This window comes from Scophthalmus maximus, chromosome 10 (genome assembly GCF_022379125.1).
Source record: "Scophthalmus maximus strain ysfricsl-2021 chromosome 10, ASM2237912v1, whole genome shotgun sequence".
Lineage (NCBI taxonomy): Eukaryota > Metazoa > Chordata > Actinopteri > Pleuronectiformes > Scophthalmidae > Scophthalmus > Scophthalmus maximus.
In genome coordinates, this window is record NC_061524.1 from 1,240,289 (window position 1) to 1,249,988 (window position 9,700).

The following is a 9,700-nucleotide window of genomic DNA, read 5'->3' on the forward strand; positions in this document are numbered from 1 at the left end:
AAATCGTTTTTTATTTATCCCGATTAAACTGTAGCAGAGGTGCCATTCGCTCTGCACTGAATCCACTGAGAGGAGACATAAGCTCCACACTATGTGTTTGGGTGTATTATCCAAACACACTCCAAGGATTAGTGCAGTGACTTAAAGTAGGACCTTCACTACTCCCAGTTTAATCTGAACGGAGAGAAGCGGCAGCATACAAACGACAAAAACACCACATTTACCTTAATCACACATATGTTTTTCTTTTCATATCTTTTCTTACCTTATCGTATCGTATATTTTTTCTTATCTTTTCTTACCTTACCTTTATTTACTTTATCGTATCGTATATTTTCTTACCTTATCGATCATATCTGATCTTTTCTTACCTTATCTTATCATATATTTTCATACCTTATCGTATCGTAACGTATGTTTTCTTACCTTATCCTATCCTATCTTTTCTTAACTTATCGCATCGTATATTTCTTACCTTATCTTATTGTAACATACCTTATCTTATTGTAACATACCTTATCTTTTCTTACCTTTCCTTACCGTACGCTATCGGCAGATACCTCACATAAAGTATACACACACTAAAACTCGACTGACCATAATGTACGAAAAAATTAAGTTATTTAATTTTTCTTTTGTGTCTTCAGTTATCATCAATTCTGTTGTGATTTTCTTCTGTTAGTGTCAGAGTCGCACCACAGAAACGACCTCTATCGTTCCCTCTATTCTCAGTAAATAAAAGCAAAAGTCTGTTTGTCTACGTGACGGACGGAGACAGAGTCGGAGACGGCGAGCGTCCGTCCGTCTGGTATGTCTGGAGGTCAGTTCAGATGACGTGAGCGAATCTCGGGCTCCACTTCGTCCCAGATTAATAGTAACGTTTATTAAATGTGCAGAGTGGAACTAACTCAGAGGTTGTTTCTAGGTCGGGGGCGAGTTTGAGCAGCAGCCACTTCCACAGAGGGGGGGTAAGACAGGAGGAGGCTGAGACCGAGCCGTGAGTTCAGTCCATCAACATCTGCCCACGAGAATCCAGATGTGCAGTTACAGGCCAAACTCATTTACTTCTCGTCGTGTCTCTGAGCTGAAATCAGACGTTAAGCTGTTGTTGACACTGAGGGTAGAAAAGCCGAGCGCGCTCTTGGAAAACCCTGGTTCCTCTTTCGTAAAGAAATTCATCTAGAAGGAGGTCAGCGGGAAGAGGAGAGCGCAGGAGACGGGGTTACGTCACTGACGAGAGAGAATAACCTCCAATCAGTCATCCTCCACCCGTTCTTTTAAACATGTGCAGGATGAGTGTTGCCAGTTGTGCCTCTCTGGCCCCCTTGGACCCGGCGATGCAACCTTGTGGCTCCAGGTTTCCCCAGTTCAGAAGTTCAGACTTCAAATCAGCAGACTTGTTGACCTCAGACTGACAGAAGAGAACAAAGAGAACAAGAACACTTTCTTTTTCTTGATTTGGGTCTTTGGGTTTGGTTAAGTCTGAGGAAACTGAAGCTGCAGAAGAAATAGTTTGTTGTGATGCACCTTTAAATTCATATTCATAATTCCATAGTGGTCGTTAACGCTCTCCATAATATCTTCATAGAAAGACGAAAGGGACAGAAAAGACTGGTGGGTTTCTGTGATCAAGAAATTTTCACATTGATAAACTTTGATTTAAATGTGAAACCAATTAATCAACAGTTATTATAAGTATTTTTAAAACCATCCAGCATCGTATTTGTTCCCTTCTTTGTTTCTTTGTTCTGTGCTTCATAAATCCAAGTTATTGTGAACATAATTATGATTGTTGTTGTTATTAAAACTGTCGATGTGAGGAATAATTCTTAAACACAGATTTTTATGAAGCATCTACAGTATCATCTATCATTTTAACGTATAACCGTGTCTTATTTGTTTAACGTTATTTATCAAATGTGATAAATAATTCATCCCTGCCTTGTGTGCAGACGTGACCGTGTGTCTTTGCACACGTATGTGTGGACGTTTCCGTCGGGGTTAAGGAGACATTCACTTCGCCACAGTATCAGGGTCATAATTCACCGTTGGAGGGAAGAAGAATATCATTACGTTCACAAAGCATCTCTGTGCAGCTCAGCTTTCCTCTGATGTGTGTGTGTGTGCGTGTGTGTGTGTGTGTGTGTCTTTTTACATCAAAGCCATAGAAGACTATTAATAGGGGCCACTAATGGACCCTAATGGTAAATAGCCACATCAGCACTCAGCTTTTTGACTGTGTGGTGAATTTATAATGGAGGCGAGTGATAACAAACCCTAAGTACCTTCTAACTCACCTTTAATTGTGGTTTGGGCCGAAGCAATAATAAAGCTTTATTTTAACACAGGGACTAACAAGCGTGTGATTCACGATCGGGTCCAGCTCGGTGCTAAAGGGACCGGTTTGGAATTAGGACCTGGGGAGGGGAAGCTCAGAGTCGGACTCATCAGGAGATGGAGTCCTTAAGTTGGTTCGTCAGCAGGAATACGAAAGAACACGACTTCACAGATTTCCGCAGACTTTGGTGGAAGGATGGAATCTGGAAGCCATTTGATTTGACTTCATTTCACATTGCGATGGACGTTTTATTTGTTTAATTACGGATCTTGATGAACAAAAGGTCTGATATCTAAGAGACTGTGCAGTTTGGTGCGGACCTAAATAAAAATCTGGATCTAGGAGATTTAAAAGTGGCGTCACAAGGAGACTGTTGATCCTTGTGTCACCAGGTCAGTTAAACTTGTGGCATTTGTCACAGTTCAGCCGCTCTAAATTATTACCAAATTATAATTTCTCTACCTGTTTACTTTGTTTCCCTAATGTCCAATGCACACACACGAGATGACACGTGCTCCGTGCCATTTGCTCCAGGTGAAATATTTAAACTGGAGCGAAAAATTCCCAAAGCCAGTTAGCTACGTGACTGTAGTCCGACGTCCTGACGTCAGAAACGGAGGAGCTGCTGTTTGTATCGTGACCGGGCGGAGAAGGAGAGGAGCTTGGCAGGAAGTGAGCGAGGCGGTTGGACGCCAGCTTTAGGCCCCAGCTCTGTGTGGGTTTCCTGGAGAGCGTTAAACAACGGGTGTAAATATTTTATGGGTTATTTGTGCAAATAACACGAATAAGCATAAATGGTCCTGCGGCCGAACGCGACTCGGAGGTGATTTGTCTTTCGCAGCTGACAGGTTCTGTCTCACACCTCGTCCTGTAGGGAACGCCATCCAGGCCTTTGGGAACGGGACGGACGTGGGAGTGTGGCAGCCGATGTCCCCCGTCCAGACCACCGCCTCCACCACCACCCACTACCAGAAGAACCGCGAACGCAACCCCAACACCATCGACAACCGCATCAACACGGACCCGGGCATCTACCACTTCTGTGGCAGCCTGCAGGTGAGAGCCGCCCACGCTCCGGCACAACAGGGTTCTGGATTCAGGCTCTGGGGACGAATCTGATCCCAAAACATTCCAGAAACTTTCATTTAGAGTTTCAGAGTTTCTCTTTGTCGGAGCTTGTGATCTTTCTATTCATTTCTCCGTCTCAGGATCAGTATCATGTATCTCCAGTGTCTGTCTGTGTGTTTCTGTCTCGCCGCCTCTTCATCACTCTCTATCTGTGTGTTCTCGCTCAGGCAGGCTCCATTTGTTTTATCTCCTTCTGTCACAAAACCAAATGTGTCCAGTGGAAGCTGTGAATCAAACAAAGTGAGGGTTTGTCCGTGTCGTGAAAACTAATCCAGGTGTGTACCTGTGACAGCCATGATGAAACAGACGACTCACTCACAGAAATCCTCAACCTCCCCCCGGGGTCCAGAAGGGGAACTGATGCTCGTACTGTCATTACCAGCCGAGCGAGACTCCCGAGAGACGGTTTACTCGACGATAACACGGCAACCTGATGCTGGAATCGTGAAAATCACTGAAGTTGTTAATTGTTTGCAGACACTTGTGTGAAAACCCTCCAGCGAAAACTGAAGATTCACCTTGATCACCAACATCTTTTCTTCTGTTTGTGCCAACAACACCAGGAAGTGACAACAGGTTCAAGTCCTGTGTTCTGAATGTTTAGATTTAATCCTTCGACAATTATTTTTTCATCAAAACCAGACGAGAATTTAATATTCGTGCCTCAACAGACTTCTACACTCACACACACACATGCAGCTTTACAGACCTTTAGCTTTAGTTGACACAGGCAGATGCTGCAGAGAAATGCAATTACACACTCATGCCTGCACACACACACACACACACACACACACATATATATATACACAGTCCGTACTGATAATGAGCTGTGCTGGTGTACTGGTGCGTGTGGCTCCGCTCTGATAACACGTCAAGTACAAGTTAATGAGAGAGTTGTTGTGTTAAACCACTTTTCTAGTGTGTGTGTGTGTGTGTGTGTGTGTGTGTGTGCGTGTGTACAGTTCCTCAGTATGTTGTGTGTGATTGCATGTATTTGTATGTGTGTGTACACATCAAGGCAGCTAGGCTGTTGTAATGACACTCTCAGGGGACAGGCCTGTCAGAAGACTCACTCCATTCTACTCATTGATCTCTCTCGCTTTCACTCACTCACTCACTCACACACTCACTCACACACACACACACACACACATACACTGACTCACACATTCAGAATAATAACCAATAACTCAGAAACTCTCTACTTCTACCCGATGACGAGCCGGCGACACGGCGTGTGAGAACAGAATCAAAAAGAGAAGGTGAACGTTGTGACCGGAGTGAATTTTGTTTTCATTCTCTTCTTATTAAGTTTCTGTATTTTCAGAGAAGGACTGACTGAAGCCACCACAGATAAAAACAGATACACACATTCGTACACATCAGCACTGTATGTTTGCGAACCCCGGGGCTCCGTCAGCTTGTTCTCATGAATGTAGGAAGCGCCCCGGACCAATATGGAAATGTGCCACATGCTAATGTGACTTTTCCGAACGGCAGGTATTAGGCAAATCTGAATCATGTGGACACGAGGGAGCAATAAGCATCTGTATTTACATTAGTTCACATCCAGATGTTTTGTGAAGTGGAAACAAGCATCGGTTTTAATAGAATAATAGAATTGGATATTGGATTTTTTTAATGTAATCAGAAACGAAAGGGAAGTGCGATCTTATTTAAAGGGTCATTTCACCAAATTTCAATCTGTTCTGAGATAATCTAGACATCCGTCTCTGGCAAGATTTCTGATTCCATCCCGATTTAATGGAGAACGAGGGAATTTTATTTGTGGTGCTCGCAAGATTGAAAAAAAGAAAAATGTATTATATCTTAAAACTTCAGCAGCTAATGTATGTGTTACTGTAGAAATAGTGTGGCAGACGTATTGAATCCTCCGAACATACGTGACGCGTCTCCACTTCCTCTGTAGATCAAATGATTTGATGCTTCACTTTTCGAGAGCTGGCGTGTCGTCCATCTTTATTCAGTGTCTGTGGTTTGTGCCAATGTGAACCCTCAGTTTGACGATCTGTGCTAACGTGAAGGAGGCGGGGTTTATGATCACTACTGCAGCCAGCCACCAGGGGGCGATCTCAATGATTCGGCTGCCCTGTCGTCCATCTTTAGTTGTTTTGTTTTTTCAAAGTAAATAGTCCCTTAGAAAAACTTCCCGTAGACATTTAATTTTTCTTCTTCAGTCGACAGAAAAACCTGAACACACTGAGTGGCTCCCCGACCAGCTCATTCTAAAATATCATTAGTCCCAAATCTTAAACCTCCCTAATAAAAACAAACATTTGAATAAACGGTATTTCAGAAATCCCTTATCTCAGAACAACACGCCGTCTACACATCAGCCTCTGAACTGCTGAATGTGTTTGTTTTCAAACGTCGTGGAGACGTTGGAGCAGTAAATTCACCGACTTCTCATCGGAATCTGCATTTCAAGATTCACATTTGCGTAATGTGAAGGTCTTAATGAAGCACACACACACACCCACACACACACACACCGTTCGGTTTCCGGCCACAAGCTGTCAAAGGTTATTATCATAATCTTCTCTCAGCGTGTTTTAACCGAGTTGTGAAAATGTTTAATTCAACCGAAACAAAGACTCAGATGGGACGTCCTCGTGAAACACTGACACCAGTCGCTGTGTGCGAACCCACAGTTTATGACCCGCGATCGTCAGATCTCTAGTCTGTGTCCACAGATTTACAAAACCATGTAGCGAGAGAACAGATTGACGCGTGACTCAGTTGACCTTAGAGACGCTCCATAGTTATTACCAAGACATTATTGACGTTCAGTAAACCACACGGAAAAGAGGCGGTGAAGCATTCGAAGCATCAGTCATCTCGTAATCGCAGAGCAGCATCACATGGACTGTGTGTGTGTGTGTGTGTGTGTGTGTGTGTGTGTGTGTGTGGATGATGAATCGGTGATGAAATCAGCCGGACTGTCCCTGTGCGCTCCGCCTCGCTCCTCTCCTTCCCTCGGTGTCAATATCGCAGGCTGTAAAACTTTAAAAACTCTCCAAGGTTATTGTTTTGGTTTTATTTATTTGTTCAGTTTTAGTGTCCACTCTGCCTTTGCGATCCGATCGGCTCCACAGTCAGGTTTGCTCTCAGCGTTCGACCGCTGCTCTCTGGTGTGATGATGTTTGTACCTGATGTGGAAACGCAGATCGTGGATCGTTCAGATTCTCTCTGGCGACTGTCGCTTCAGTCTCCGCGTGATTCAAACCCTGAAACTCCAAGTGTGTAACTCAGTCTGTGGTTCTTTGTGTTTGTCTGTTGCAGGCTCAGAAGTTGAAGTCCAACTCGTCTGTCGACGGCGTCTTCTGTGTGGTGAGTTTTTGTCAACTCATTGTCCTTGATGGGAAAAACAAACGCGGTCGGTTTAAAGGAACCAGAGGATTAATTGTTTATCAGACACTTGTGTGAAAACCTTCCAGCACATTTCAAGAATACATAAATGTGACAAATCGCGAGGTTTCAAGTCTCAGTGATCTGATCTGATATGATATATTGATCGTATATGTCGCTCGGTCAAAAGCCTTATCAACAGAACCACAGAAAAATATTACATCCTGTAAAATCCAGCTCACGACTTTTGATGGAAGATAAAACCTCAAACTGTTTCTCAAGTCAGAGGTCACCCGACGTCTGACCTCCGCCTGACGGCCGGCGGCCTCGCCGATCCCTCCCTCCCTCCCGTCCTCTCTCCCTCCCTCCCGTCCTCTCTCCCTCTCTCCCGTCCTCTCTCCCTCCCTCCCGTCCTCTCTCTCCCTCCCTCCCGTCCTCTCTCTCTCTCTCTCCCGTCCTCTCTCTCTCCCGTCCTCCCTCCCGTCCTCTCTCCCTCCCGTTCTCCCTCTCTCCCTCCCGTCCTCTCTCCCTCCCGTCCTCTCTCCCTCCCGTCCTCTCTCCCGTCCTCTCTCTCTCCCGTCCTCTCTCTCTCCCGTCCTCTCTCCCGTCCTCCCTCCCATCCTCTCTCCCTCCCGTCCTCTCTCCCTCCCTCCCGTTCTCCCTCTCTCCCTCCCGTCCTCTCTCCCGTCCTCTCTCTCTCCCGTCCTCTCTCCCGTCCTCTCTCCCGTCCTCTCTCCCTCCCGTCCTCTCTCTCTCCCGTCCTCCCTCCCGTCCTCTCTCTCTCCCGTCCTCTCTCCCGTCCTCTCTCCCTCCCGTCCTCTCTCTCTCCCGTCCTCCCTCCCGTCCTCTCTCCCTCCCGTCCTCTCTCTCTCCCGTCCTCCCTCCCGTCCTCTCTCTCTCCTGTCCTCCCTCCCGTCCTCTCTCCCTCCCGTCCTCCCTCCCGTCCTCTCTCTCTCCGGTCCTCTCTCCCGTCCTCTCTCTCTCCCGTCCTCCCTCCCGTCCTCTCTCTCTCCCGTCCTCTCTCCCGTCCTCTCTCCCTCCCGTCCTCCCTCCCGTCCTCTCTCCCGTCCTCTCTCCCTCCCGTCCTCTCTCTCTCCCGTCCTCTCTCCCGTCCTCCCTCCCGTCCTCTCTCTCTCCCGTCCTCTCTCCCGTCCTCTCTCCCGTCCTCCCTCCCGTCCTCTCTCTCTCCCGTCCTCTCTCCCGTCCTCCCTCCCGTCCTCTCTCCCGTCCTCCCTCCCGTCCTCTCTCTCTCCCGTCCTCTCTCCCGTCCTCCCTCCCGTCCTCCCTCCCGTCCTCCCTCCCGTCCTCTCTCCCGTCCTCTCTCCCTCCCGTCCTCTCTCCCGTCCTCTCTCCCTCCCGTCCTCTCTCCCGTCCTCTTTTGTAAACTCCTGTTCTCAGTAGATCCTTTGAGGCTGAAATGGGATTGTTGCTTATCTGGTGGCTTTTAAAGTTCACTGTAAATGTCATTGTACAATAATAAGGCGCCGTTATGCACCGGACTGACATTTAGTGGAGGCAGCGACAGGTCTCGGGGAGATGACCCAGCCGTTAGCTTGCAGCTTTATTAGCAAGCCAACACACACACACACACACACACACACACACACACACACACACTGTGGCATTTTACTTATAGAAACAACCTTTTGATTTTCGACTGTGTCACACCGGATGAATATATTTGAGTATTTATGGGTGAAGTTATTCAATTAATCTGCCTGATAATTAAACTGCAGCCGTGAGTCCTTCGTGTTCCCAGTGTTAGATTCCAGCAGCGGAAGAGATGTGATTAAATGAATTAAAAACTTTATACCTGGAAAAATGACGACAGCATTTTTCATTTGTCAAGCGACAGTGAAAAGAATCTGCGGTGGACACGATGCAGAATCAGCTACTGTGAAACACTATGATGTCACAATCTGGACCAGAGAGTGTAAACCAAGATGGCCGACACGACGGCTCCCAAAAGTGAAGCCAAAACATCTCAGTCGCCCCCTGGTGGCTTAGCTGTCATACAGGTCATAAACCCCATTAACTTGACAGTAAAATAAATCTATATTTCGTCGCCGGTAAAAAGTCAGCGTCCACACACTTGAAGTGAAACTATGCATACGATGACATTACAAACAAAGTCGATGCAAAAGCCGCATGGATTTTCACAAAATTTGCGTCACCTCGCACCTTGCTTCAATATCATAACTCGAGCTAAATATGCACGTGATGCGATGTCGCGAGAGCAATTCTCTACACGTTTGGTATGAACGCAGCATTCGCAATATTAGCTCGTTCACTTATTAGCACATCTTACTGCCATTTTGTGAAACTGATAACTGATTCAAACCCGTACTGAAGTTCTCTCTGTGTCTCTGTCAGGACCCTCAGATCGACGGTCCCAGTACATCCAACGCCATCCTGAGAGACTCGGCCGTCTCCCGGCGGCCTGCGGGCCTGGCCTCGCTGCTGCCCCCGCTGCTCTGGCTGTGGTACTGCAGCCTCTCCTCCTCCTCGCCGGGCGACTTGTAGCCCACGAGCTACAACGGACTGACAAACACACATTTGTATAAAAAGAAATGAAATGCTTTTCTTCTCAGTAAAACCTGTTGTACTTTTATTTCCCTCTGGAATTTGTCTCTATTTTTGGTTTGAATTTTTTTTTTAATGATATTTTTTGGAAGCTATGTCGTTTTAATGTTTAAGTTTTTTTTGCATCGCAGCTTTGTGCTACAACAGTGATCTACTATATCTGCTCCGTTCGGCCTTGTGTTCCCTTTTGGTTAGTTGGGGGAAAGAAAATCTTTGGTATTGCTCACGAAACGACGAAGTGCTGGAGGATTGACCTTCCAGTAAACCGCGGCTGCTGGA

At 46.4% G+C, this 9,700-nt stretch overlaps 1 protein-coding gene across 4 annotated transcripts in view; it reads left to right on the plus strand.

Moving 5' to 3' along the window:
* gfra1a (gdnf family receptor alpha 1a) overlaps positions 1 to 9,449 on the plus strand; it is a 67,694-nt gene extending 58,245 nt beyond the window's left edge. For all 4 annotated transcript variants that reach the window (XM_035606683.2, XM_035606686.2, XM_035606684.2 and 1 more), the window contains 3 exons: positions 3,213 to 3,394; positions 6,773 to 6,820; positions 9,212 to 9,449. In XM_035606683.2, coding sequence (XP_035462576.1) covers positions 3,213 to 3,394; positions 6,773 to 6,820; positions 9,212 to 9,361 — 380 coding nt within the window. In that variant the 3' untranslated portion in view covers positions 9,362 to 9,449. The remainder of the gene's footprint in view (positions 1 to 3,212; positions 3,395 to 6,772; positions 6,821 to 9,211) is intronic.
* The last annotated feature ends 251 nt before the right edge of the window (positions 9,450 to 9,700 follow it).